This window comes from Pyxicephalus adspersus, chromosome 2, assembly GCF_032062135.1.
Source record: "Pyxicephalus adspersus chromosome 2, UCB_Pads_2.0, whole genome shotgun sequence".
Taxonomy (NCBI): Eukaryota; Metazoa; Chordata; class Amphibia; order Anura; family Pyxicephalidae; genus Pyxicephalus; species Pyxicephalus adspersus.
Window position 1 is genome coordinate 101,920,660 of NC_092859.1, and position 13,602 is coordinate 101,934,261.

The window sequence follows — 13,602 nt, forward strand, 5'->3', positions numbered from 1 at the left end:
CCGACGCTGGATTAGCACAGCGGGACCAGGTAAGTGGGGATTTTAGTGTAGTGCGAGAAATTACGGGCTTAGCGGTTAGGGGGTTAAAGCATAATATTAGTGTTTACAAAGTTTTAGAGGGCACATTGTGAAAAAGGGTTGGTTACACTTATGTCTTATCAACATTGTAAAACAATGGTTATTAGCTAGCCCATACTAGGGCTAGGTACACACGTGCAATAATTGTCATAAAAAAACGAGCGATTAACAATTATTCACGATTATTTTGAACGATCGTATTGTGCACGATTCTGTACATGCTGTAACGATATGGCCGTTGAAATATAATCCACCAATAATTTGCACTAGATACGATCGTTTCAATGATGTAGGAAGTGATATGTACAGGAGAAAATGTGTCACAGAACAATCCACGATCACTGAACTACCGTACACACAATAGATAGCAAACGATCTTTGCCCAATCAAATCTGCTGGGACAATCGTTCGTTTCCAGCAACATTCCTTGTTCATCGACGTTGCTGGCCAGTCGTCGTGCACTTTTTTTTAACAATTATCGGACGATCGGTTGTTAGTCGTTCATTTCCAGCGATAATTATTGCATGTGTGTACGTAGCCTAAGCCACAAAAGCCTTGTTATCATTGGATTGACTGATTCAACACTGTGTAGCATTGCAAAGAAAGAAGCAGAGCCTGAAGATGTAACAAATAAATATGTCTGCCCTCACATACAAGTTACACACAGAAAACAAACCAGAGGTTTGTGTGCTCTTGGCTGACATTTTTCCTTACTTCCTGTGCAGGTTTTGAGAGTCAAGTATGGAAAAACCTGTGTCCTGTTCACTAAGGTAGTTCATTGTCAAAAGTTTTCTTTTAAGGAATTTATTTACAAAGATGTTTAAAAACTAAATTACAAGTTTTGTCTGGACTTGGGAATTTTAATTTTCTCCCTCCAATTTCATCTCTATGGCTTGGTGTACCTGTACGCCTTCTGTAGAAAGGTTTGTTTTCCCTACATGGAAGGTGCTTAAGTAATACTAAACCTCTAAAAATACACACTTACTGTTTTTACAATAGAGCAAACAAGTAACAACAGACAAAGCAAAAAAGAAGTCTGCATATAAAGCAGCCTTCACCAGCAAAAATACATTGAGATCAATGTAAGTAAAAGCATTATTAAAGAAAAAAAACACACAACATCAATTTTTTAGCGCAGAGTCTAGAGTGACAAAGCAGACAGAGCAAGGTTTTTGTTGTCTCAATATTCATGAATAATTGATCTGAAGATGCACCATGGATGACGATGTATCGGACATTGTGGTGTGATCACGGTGAACCAACAATGTTGTAGAATATGATCAGAGGAAAAAAAGCAGACGTAACAATGTCAGGTACATTTCATCCTCATATTGTTATCTATGTTTCAAGACTTGTAAATAAGGTTTTCCTTGTGGAAAACTGACATAAAAAAATAGAAAATTAATAAGTTAAAAAAAAAGTGAATTCTGTTGCTGAATCTAGTGGTCACCAAGCCACTCAATAAAGTGCTGCATGCTCTCAAACATTTGGTGTTCATCCTGTGCCGAGTCACATCATACATTCCCTGGCAATGGGTGGAGAGGGCGCACGGGATATAGAGAAGGCAGAAGAACAGCAATGGAGCCAAGTCAGGGGACTACTAGACCCAAAAACTGACCAATGGATCACCATTAATCTTTATCTACAACTTTTTTCACTGTTTTTCAAATACATTTTTTAGAATGTTTGAAATATCAAAATCAAACAATTAAAAAAATGAACCATTGCACAGTATACACCATAGCTAAGCAATATTTTTAGATATGTCCTTATCTCCACAATAGCCATTGCAAGTGATAAAAAGCAATAAATAGAAAGTAGAAGGCACAGGTGTCAACTTGAGGGCCCAACACTGACCATGATGTAGTCAATAGCAACAGCTCAGCTGAATTGATTGCCTTAAACCTTCAATGAGGATAAAAACCACTTAGGGAGGAGGGGGAGTGTACCCCCTTCTTCTGTAAGTGGTTTTTATCCTCATTGAAGGTTTAAGGCAATCAATTCAGCTGAGCTGTTGCTATTGACTACATCATGGTCAGTGTTGGGCCCTCAAGTTGACACCTGTGCCTTCTTCTTTCTATTTATTGCTTTTTATCACTTGCAATGGCAATTGTGGAGATTAGGACATTTGGGAAAATATTGCTTAGCTATGGTGTATACTGTCCAATGGTTCATTTTTTTAATTGTTTGATTTTGATAAAATTCTGTTGGCAGATAAAAGATTACCCAAGACAATTACTGTGGTTCTTTAACATTACCAACATCCTAAACACATTTATTGCAGTATCTTGAAAACCAAGATAGATATCTAAGTGGGAATAAAAGTGGGCCTATAATTTAAAAAATATTTGCTGCTCATCTGACAACTCAAAGGATAATGGAAGCCAAAAAATGTTTACCAAGAAACCACTGCTCTAAGATACAATGCCACCTGACTATACCTTAGATGAAACATGCATGAAACATGCTAGAAGAGCAACCATGTGTCTTGGCGTCTTTCTGGTATTATATATGAGACAACAAAGTGAATTTTATTTTGTTAATAGGTCGACTTACTGTAAATCTCACACCACTGAGCAATTTGAAGAAGTCTTTCAAAAGCAAACACAGGAAGTACATACAAAGTCTATGCAGATAGTGTCCTGACCAAGATTTGAATGAAGAAAGGTAACATGTCACTTCCAGGAACTATGATATAAGCTCATTGAAACTGCATGTAAACCCATGCACAAAGTCGTCCCCAATTTTATGTGGTACAGTGCTGTGGTCTATCACAAATCTGAAAGGGGCCATCTGAGAAAGAGTCACCATAAGCAAGAGCAAAAATATGCAAATGTTAAGCATACACCCTGCCTAGACCTATACAAGTATTGTACCTTTGCAGTGCTGGGAGAGCTAGTCTTTAGGTACAGCTTGCATTATATAAAGTTTGAGAACATCAACCCATTTCTTTTTTTTTTTTTACCGAGTTCCTCTAACAAAGTAAAATGTAGGTTGCATAATTGAACAGCTTTCATCACTAAGCCGGCTACTTTGCCTAAAAGCCTGCAGCTCACTGTAACTATGACGGCACACTGAAAGTGACAAGACTTCCCTGTTTACCAGTATGAATTATTTATTAGCAGTGCCATTTATGTTACTGTAGCTGTGACACAAACAGCTGTAATGGCAAACTAGATGTTTGTCAGACCCGAAAAATCAGCAAAATAAAAGACCCAAAAAATCAGCAAAATATAGGACTTCTATTTAGAGCACATAAGATGATTCTTGTGTTAGCAGTACAGATCAGTACATTATTTGGTAAGCCACAGGAAACAGATCAGGAAGTGCTCAAGGTGAAGCATCAAATAAGACTGTCCTCACCCTGCTGCTGAAAAGCAATGGGTACTAATTAAATCAAAAACAGTGTAAAGCAAGAAAAACATGCAAAAGATCCAGGGACAATATGGATTATACCGTATCTTACAACTACACAAAGATCATATTTGGCTGTAACTTATGTCTGCTAGGACTAAAGGCCCCCCCTTGGCCATCATATTACCAACTTACAAGAGCAGCCTTTCTAAAACTCTTTAACCCAGATGGGGAAATATTTTCAAGGCTTGGGAAATCCTTGCTAATATTTAATAATTTGGGGTTCATGGAACAAATTCCAGAGATTAAAAAATGACCCTTAAAGGCGGCTAAAATGATTACTGATGTGATGCTCAATTACTAAGTGGTACTGGACCTGCAACAATGTAGGCAAAATTAGATAGGAGAGCAATTGGTAACAGCTCAGGGAACTCCCCAGCAACACCTTACAGAACCCTGCTTCAGAATGGCTAAACGAAAAATATAAAAGATACCCCTAATACTACTAAACCGCTGAATAAATCAACAAGATAACCTATCATCACAAAGTTTACACCTGTGCTTATAAGCAAGGTCAGTTCTTAGTATAAAGACTTTGATTCATCAGGCTCATGTACACCGAAAGCATCTTGTACAGCTAAGAATCATAAACAGCAGCAAAAGATGATCTAATAGTAACAAGGGTGAGGTTAAGATAAATAGAAGAAACTTTCCAAACTTTACCTCTGTTGAGATTTTTCTTGGATAGCACTACAAGTTCACGGCCAGCCCAAAATGACCAATAAAACTATGAATGCTTCAAAAAGAAACTGTGTGGACAGAAAAAGCCCTGACTTTTTTTTTTTTTTTTTTTTAGGTACACGATGCAGGGATAATTTTCCTATTCTTTATGCACTACTTGCAAGTTACTAACTTAAACATGTATATGCATATCATGTGTGAGGACAGTGCACTGGTAGAATGCTTGTTACAATCCGGCAACTCTCTAAGTAGTGAAAAAGCTTAAGTTTAGCACTGGTACATACTCCTTTAAAGATGGATCAGCAAAATATAGGTATAGATATTGCAAACTAAGATCTGGCAAACAGAAGCATCTCAAACTCTGCCAACACAAGCCACATACCAACACATTCTTGGTTTGTCTTCGAATACACGACTGTTGGCACAAGGGAGATAAGGAATTATGTTACTGATGATTACATGAATGGTGAATGTGTTCATACAATAACAGATGTTTAAACTGTACTATATCTTTATTATCATTTGTAGAAAATGATATAATTTGCATTGTATCTGCAATCCCATAAACCTTGAGTAATCCCTTTTTGTGCCTTAGCTGGATCATGGGCAAATGCTTGGTGGCATCCTGGCTGACGTAATCATGTATTTTAAAAATTGCTCAGTCACCATCAGGAGCTCTGACTGCTAAAGCTGCATGCAGATCTTTAGATGCAGGCTGTGGATATCTGAAACAAAGGAAAAATCCAGGCTTCCTAAATCAATGGTCAGACATGATGCAATTTCTGCTAATCTAACCAAACCAGGTTTGGTTGGCCACTCAGAGCTTGTAGTCTTTGGAAAGAGAGGAAACCAATGCCCTTAGCTGTCTGAATGTCCTGCCTCTCCAGAGGTAAAGCATCAACACTTGGGCAATTCTGGGCAAAACAGTGGGTTTGTTTTAATACATCCCTCGCCAGCTGCAAATACTTACCTCCTTTGATGCCATGCTATTCCCTTTTAGACTCAGTAGGCAGTGATTGCACTGGGCCGAGGACACATGTGGCCTATATCTGACAATGTTGGAGTTTGCTCCTTGCTTGCTCCAGATGTGCAGGGCTTTTATTTTGTTTATGGAGCCAAAGAAAGGTAAGTACATGCTGCTGGGGGGGGGACGCAACAAAACAACCTGTTGCTTTGTCTGGCATGTGAAAAGAACATGTTTTTTTAATCCTTACAGCAGTGTAAGTTCCTTGACTTGTCCCTCTAGTGCTCTCTAAACTGTGGCCCTTTGCACATCTTTCCCAGGTTCTCATCAAGACATTGCAACTTCGCAGATCAATACTCTGCTATACTGGCAAACATCACAATGATGGTAATCCCCACCCTGATTCTTTCTGAATAATCGATAAAGCAGATCTACCTTCACATTATGCCAGTTCTTTGTGATCATGGTGATCCAGTTGATTTAATACTTTCTGGATCAATGATGTGTAACAATTTTTCTGAATAGGAGTTTTTTCACAGTGGCATTCCTGAGCTACCAGTTAGTGAGAGACAGCCAAGTAACTAGCAGGTAAAAGGGGTGGTCACCAATACCAGGTAACTGCTATGTACACACGTTAGGTGCTTGTTCCTAAACGGTTGTGCTAGTTTTGGATGGAAATCTGTACCGCAGTCCCCCAATGTCATTCATCAATACGCCACAGTGATTGATGAATGACCAATAGGGAACGACCGCTGTGTATTCCTATTAAAGAGGATACAGTGAGGTGCCGACCGCTTGTTCATTCATCTAACCCTGAAAAAACAATCATGAAACATCATTTCCAGTAACAGTGATGTGACGACACTTTAAATCCTTCTCTCTCCGATCAGACACTCCCACTACAAGAATGAATTAGCAATATGATTGTTTCATAAAAAGACAATTCAGGGTGTACACTGGATGATTTAGAAAAAAGTATATCTTATCTAAGTTCACAAAGAAATGCAATATTTTCAATGTCCCCGCCTTTTACTGAAGCATCTGCCTTTCTGCCACAATCTGCAGGAACAGAACAACCACAGCCCTATCCCAACAAAGGTCAAAAAAGACAAAAAGGAAACAATGTCAGCTTCAGATGGGGTGCTGAAATAAAGTTACACGTTGCAATGACAATAAATCACTTTTTGGCATTCCTTGAAAGCATTGTTTACTGGATCCCTGACAACATCCCCATAGGGCATAATGGGAGAAAACAAATGAATGGGTTAATGATTGCACACTGTGTCAACAAGCTGCACAGCTCAGAATTACAGCCATGGGGGGCATACAGACAGAGACAATAAAGAGAAGGGGGTCACTGTGACAGGTGAAGGGCCACACATCTGCCAGGCTTCTTGTTTACTTAGTGTAGGCCCTGACAGGTGCAGCTGGATGAGTGGGGGCAGCTGAATGAGTGGGGGCAGCTGGTGCACATGTCAGGTTGGGCCCTGATCAGGTGACTGGACACAGATGAGGAGGAGATGAGGAGACAAGGATGGGCTCTGCCTGCATAATACAGGTGCACAATGGCTGCCCGGGACCTGCAAATCCCGGCCATGGCTGCTCGGACTGGCCGGGCACTGCTCACATACAAAGCTGGCCCTGACCCCTGTGACCCAGCACAACACCTACCGGAGTGCCACTCGCACCGAGCTCTCATCCTGCATGCCCGACATGACGGCCCGAGTCCCGGCCTGGGGACAGTTGTGGGATGTTCACTCGTCCTCAACCACTGCCATCTAACGCCAGCACTGCGAGCCCCGGGACATCGTTCGTGTGATGAGAGGAGCCGGGAGGAGGAGGAGCCACCGGGGGACGGGAGCAAGCAGGCACACAACGCCCCCTACCGCCTCACTCCATGCACTGCGTCACCGCAACACGCCCCCTGACCTCACCACATTTACCTTCATGGTACAGCGTGTGACAGCGGGATGACGTCATGAGACGTTCCCTGGGTGCTGGCAGGCTGTGTGATCTCATTATAAGGGTCACATTATGTGCAGCACTGCATACAGTCACTGGGGGTCTGGCACCATATGTCAGAATACATTTTACTTATAAAGATAAAGTCATGCATGCTGGGAGCAGTGTCTCAAAGAGGAACTTAACTCAAAATCCCCCAAAACACAAAAAATACACTTACCTTCAATCCCGCAGCGCAGTCCGATCTTTCCAGAGGTCTCTTTTATCAGGTCCCGTCATCCGTCTGCGGGCCATCTTCGCCTCTTCTTCCTACGTCACCTGACCCAGGCGCGAGATCAGGTGACCTAGGTTGAAAAAAAAGCTTGTCGATCTCACTGCGCATGCGTGAGATCGGCAATTTGTTTGCCTTTTTGAAGAAAAGGCTTCTCGGGCATGCGCAGAAGGAGCACCCAAGAGCCTCCCGGTAAGCGTGACGTAGGTATTCCAGGGGGCTTTGCACTCCCATTCATTCTCGATCGAGAATTAGGGGGCAGTGCTGCACCTGTTTAATCTTGCATTACTTTCTCAAAGGTAAAATTTTACCTTATATTAAAGGGTTGTCTACTCAGTGAAATTTCTGAGTTTAGGTATGCTTTAAGGAGAATAAAGCAGAACTAAACTGAAAAAAAACAAAACCTGTCAACAGACAGGTATATTATACAAAGTGCACAGCGTGAATTGTATCATCCAATTTATTAAACTTGAATTCCTATCAACTAGCCATCCATATTTAATATACTCTCACTGCTGCTATTTCTAGCAAAGCAACATTAGTGCTAATCTGAAATGTGAGTAATTTAGGTATGAATGGCCTCTGGATTACACAGAAGTACCCCAGGGGTTATTATTGCAGTCATGGACACCCATGATGAGACTTATTTTATTACCATATTACAAACCATACTCCATGGGGTGACACCCACTTCATTGGCCACCCCTCCGGGTGCTTTCTTCCTAAAGCGGAACTAAACTCACCTATTCTGGCTCCATTGCTGGGATCTTCTCTCTTTTGTATGTATATAGGAATTTGTTCATCGCTGGTTGTCAGAAATTTCTTCGCCCCACTCCCCCATATCTAAAAGTTCCAGCGTTGCAAAAGTCAAGCGCTTTGGATAGGGGTCCAGTACACAATTACCCCTTGTACCCCACTGATGCTGGAATCATACATTGAGCTCAGTGTACAAGGTTTATGAACAGGCAGCTTTGTTTTACACTGTGTGCCAATTTATCAGAAGGGGATAAATTGGCACAGAGTGATCAGAAGGGGATAAATTGGCACAGGGTGATCAGAAGGGGATAAATTGGCACAGAGTGATCAGAAGGGGATAAATTGGCACAGGGTGATCAGAAGGGGATAAATTGGCACAGAGTGATCAGAAGGGGATAAATTGGCACAGGGTGATCAGAAGGGGAATTTAAATTGGCACAGGGTGATCAGAAGGGGAATAATTTTTCAGAATCTTTTTTTTCTAGATTTTCCTCCTTTAAAATTGGGTGTGTCTTTTATGCCGGAGCGTCTTATACGCCGAAAAATACGGTATACCCCCAGCAGTTGAATACATGGATGCAATATATCTCTTCATTGGTGGTCAGTGGTGATATTAATAACCCCAGCACTGGAGGTCAGTGGCTCCAGGACTGGATAGAATCTGGGGTGATCCAGTAGTCCTGGAATGGATATGGTCCAGGATTGAAAACATTTGCAATCCAATAGCATGATTTTTAAGAAATCTATTTCAGGTTTTCTGGCTCATCCAAGATATCCTATCTTCTCCAGTGTTGGAGAGCTTTAATAAATCAGGCCCAGTGTGTTTTGTGGTTTGCAGGAAAATACAGTCTGCTCCATTTTCTCACACATTTTTGGTGCTTTCAAGCACTTCCCAAAATCATGGGAACAAACTCAACCTTTTTAGTTGGCTCACCCTTTGGGCCAATCACACCTGCAGCTTAAGCTTCTTTTTATTTTTTTCAACACATCAAACTGAACAATCCTACCAATAATTAACCACTGTATGTAGGTTTGTGGTTGTCAAGTCTGTAGTTGCCTATGCAATAAATATTGACACGCCGACTCTTTATTATAAGTATCAGTGATATAACCATAACCTTTGTACATGAGCGTTTTCAATGTGTTTTTAATTGGTGTGATCCACAGTCTTTACCTCCTGCTGCCTGCCCCTGATTTGACTGGCTTGGAATGTTTTACTAAGCACAATAACTGACTTCCTTCCAAGTTGCAGTAGTAATAGGATCTGGGACTAAGATTTATTTACAGGTCTAAAAAGAGGTCCTCTCCTCCAGTGCGCTCACCCACACTAGGAAACATTTAGTTTACAATACTGGGGTTGGTGTATTCAGCCCTGGTACCCTGTAATGCGAAATGCCCACCACCTAGCTCTGAGAATGACAGCTCAGCAGTCTGCTGGCACTGCCTGGAGATGTGACAAGACCTGTAATGGTTACTTATTTAATGCAGTGAAAAATCAGGTCTGCACTCCTTAACATAGCTGTATACATTTAAGAACAGGATAGATAGAAATAAAAATCCTTTGGCAAGTAAAACATTCCCAATATGATGTATCATCTTTGTATGTAGCTGTTTCTCTGGAGTTTTAACTTTGAATGTTGATAATGCGTATCAAAAGTACAAATTTACAGTGGAAGTAGAAACATGTGAACCTATCCTTGGATTTCACCTCTGGTTAAAAAAAAATAAAAAATAAAAAAGATAATTGGTTCAATATAATTTAGAACAGATACTATCAAATAAATGAGTCCTATGTAATGGCATATACTATATATATATAAAAAAAAATAAGACATTTCTCTAAACAAAAGCAGCCATAAAACGTGCTGCCCCTCCCTGTGGCAATTAGTTCCACCCCCCCTTCCCAGCTGCAGTCTCCAATTCACCACCTGGCAACACCCTGCTAAGTAGGAGATGTGCTAATTATCAGAATACAAAATCATAGGAGTTCTTTTCAAACTACATTTAAAGGAATCATCCTGCAGACTGTAACCAACTGTTTGATTTTATACCTGGACTATCCATATTGATTGAGCTAAAGAAAGACAATGCAAGCACTAGTGATGCAGTAGAGAGTTAAGACCTCTTTACACACTTTTGGTCTTTAAAATGGATGCATTTTGAATGCTGTTTGAAAATTTTCTCTTGCAGTGTAGCTTCTTGAATTATGAATTGTGTGTGTTCATTTCAATAGGGCGCATTGTACCTTAACTGATCAGAAATCGGACATGTTTTTTGTAACAGGGCATACTGCAATACTTGGTAATGAGTCACTATGCCTTGCAGTGCTTTGCAACATAGGGACATTTCTATAGTGTGTTGGGGTGCAATTATAATAATTAATATTATTATTAAACAGGATTTTTATAGTGCCAATATTACACAGCACTGTACATTAAAAAGGGGTTGCAAATGATAGACGAATACTGATAGTGACACTGGAGGAGAGGACCCTGCACGGAAGAGCTTACAATCTAGTAGGTGTGGGAATTTCACACACAATAGGATGGGAGATACGTAGTGGTGGGAAGTAGTGATGGTTTTAAAAGACAGAAGAAAATGGGTAGGCAAGTTTGAAAAAATGGGTTTTGAGTGCTCTTTAAAAAGAGCAGAAAGTAGAAGCAAGCCGGATAGGATTAGGAAGACCATTCCAGAGAGTCCGAAAGCTCCATATAAGTCTTATAGCCGTGCGTGTGGTGAGGTTATGAGTGAGGAAGTCAGTAGTAGGTCATCGGAGGAGCAGAGAAAGCCGCTGGGGGTGTATTTTTCTATCAGGTCAGTAAGGTAAGTGGGACAAGAACTGTGGAGAAACCTAAAGGCAAAGCACAGGAGCTTGAATTTTATTCTAAGGTGAAATGGAAGCCAGTGTAGAGATTTGCAAAGAGACGCAGTGAAAGTGGAGCGGTGGGAAGGATGGATGAGTCTGGCTGCAGCATTCATAATAGATTGTAGAGGAGAGTCAGGTTAGTGGAATACCAGAGAGGAGGAGGTTACAGTAGTCCAGACGAAAGATGATAAGAGCATGTACAAGGAGTTTGGTGTTCTCTTGGGACAGGTAGGGGCGGATTTTGGAGTTGTTGCGTAGATGAAAGTGACAGGTCCTGGAAATGTTCTGAATATGGGGGGTAAATGAGAGGGCAGAGTCAAAGGTGATGCCAAGACAACCTGCCTAAGGGGAGGGACGAAATAGAGCTAATTTGTTGGTAATAGTTAGGAATATGTCAGGGGGAGATTTGGAATGTGAGGGGGGGAGATGAGTGATAATTGAATGGAACTGCAACACACCAATGCATTACAGCAACACATATTTGTGTATGATATCATTCTCCCATACTAATTTACATTTGAATGTGGTTTAAATTGCACACGCATTCAAGTATATGAAGGCAGCAAGGACTGTGCCAAAAAAAAAAAAAACATGTTTCTACCAACAGCCTGCTATAAAAAGATCCTCAGTGACCAATTCAGTCTAGTGTTAACCCTTTTCCACACAGTTCTGAGCTGTAAAACGCCAGTCTGAACATGCTCTAACTAGCTATCCTGTGAAATAACATACCTGTGCTCTGATTTTGCAAGCTGCACTGCAAGGACTTTCTCAAAGTTGCACAGCCACAACAATAACAACACAACTCAACTTATTCCTTTCGGAACACTAAACACTTGGGGGGGGGGGGATCAAATTGTGGCTCACAATATGACTTTCCCATATAAAAGGATAAGGTCACAGTGCTGAGTGCACAATATGCAGTGTAAAGAGTGTGTGGGTGGGAACCTATTATTATTATTATTATTATTATTAAACAGGATTTATATAGCGCCAACATATTACGCAGCGCTGTACATTAAATAGGGATTACATATTATATAACTGTACCAAAGTACAATTGAACTTTAAATTTAAATTTAAATTGAACAAAAGGAGATTCCTTGATACTCAACTAATAGATCCAATACAGTAATCATGAACATATGGGTTTCTCTCCTTATAAAATAACTTAACTAAGTTGCTTTGTGGAAAATGTTAATGCCAAGCACCTGTTAACAACATTGCAAAATGCAGTGATGTGTGGAGAGCACTTAAATTGTCCTTTAGTAACTCAGTAAGTGATGTCCTTGTGTGTACTTTCATTTATAGAGTTGTGGCAGCAGTTCATCTTGAGTCAATTTCTGATAACAAGTTAACTCTTTACCACAGCAATGTAATGCAGATATTAAAGACAAACAAAAGAACAGAATGTTTTTTCTGCACACTTTTCATTCACAAAGTGTATATGTGCGGAATGTTTAATGTAATGCATAGCCCTTTTTATGAGCTATGTTTTCGGTCCCCTGTATTTAGAAAATATCTGACACCTGTGTCTGCTACCAATGTATTTAAGTTGCACATATATTTCTTTTTTCTCATATTTTAGGAAGCTGCAGATTACTAATTTATGCATACCAGACATTGAAAAGTAAAAATGGCGCACAGCTCAAAGTGAACAGCTAGTAATTGAGATGTGCATTCCTAGAAAGTGTAAAGTTAGACTCAGACAGACAATGAGATTCTGGTATGGTTACCGTTTCCTCAAGCCAAAGAAACTGGAGAGACGCTATATGTAGCATCTACTCATGGCAGCCTAATAGAGAATAAATAGGGGTGGCAGTGAACGATTCAGTGTGGCTTACTGCCACTTTCTGTCAAATCTGTAAACACTCCATCTGTAAAGATCCAGCGTTGTGCTGTAAATAGCTTGCAAGGTGCCAGCTACTGGGAGCCACATAGGAACGCTTTTTCCTGCCCCAGGTATAAACCTGCAATTACTCTCTAGTTTGTTATCAATCAATTTAGGGAACGGAGCTAAAGCACACTGATGAGTTCTGACATCCTATCAACATGTTTTGTTAGATTAGTGAAGGACCACATTTCAAAAGAGTACCCTGATACTTATGTTTTTTTTTAAAATATGAGACCACTTCTAAAAATTATTTTCAAATTTGTTTGATACATTTTAATACACTCTGATCATTACTAATCCTGATACGAAATATTGCAAGAAAAGGGCAAGTCAATATATGAAAGAGGAAAAATAATAAGAGGAGAAAGTTATGGGTTCCCACAGCAGCAGTGGTATGTGGGCACCAATATATATATATATATATTGTGACAGAGTGTCCCAAAAATGGCAGGGAAAGTGCATTAAAGGCTCCAGGGAAATGAAAGTGTTAATTGATGTATAGGTTTGTAAGAAGAAACCAGGTTCTTTAGGGCCCTGGAGTCGGCCAAGCGAGTGAAAGGATTGGTTCCTTGGCCCAACCCAATACTGACTATCCTGACTGGGATATATGCACCTGCACTCAAGTGCAAGAAGAGAGGGGATTTTGATTAGCAAGAGGCTGAAGGAAAGTTCATCAGCAAGAGGCTGAGAGAGAGCCAGAGTGGATTCCAGGCTGAGAG

General features: G+C 40.4%; 1 protein-coding gene across 1 annotated transcript in view; it reads right to left on the bottom strand.

Moving 5' to 3' along the window:
* The window catches only part of KIF21A (kinesin family member 21A), an 87,575-nt gene extending 80,582 nt beyond the window's left edge, over positions 1–6,993 (bottom strand). The window contains exon 1 of the mRNA XM_072399041.1: positions 6,809–6,993. Within this exon, the coding sequence (XP_072255142.1) occupies positions 6,809–6,852 (44 nt within the window). The 5' untranslated portion in view covers positions 6,853–6,993. The remainder of the gene's footprint in view (positions 1–6,808) is intronic.
* Between the last annotated feature and the right edge of the window lie 6,609 nt (positions 6,994–13,602).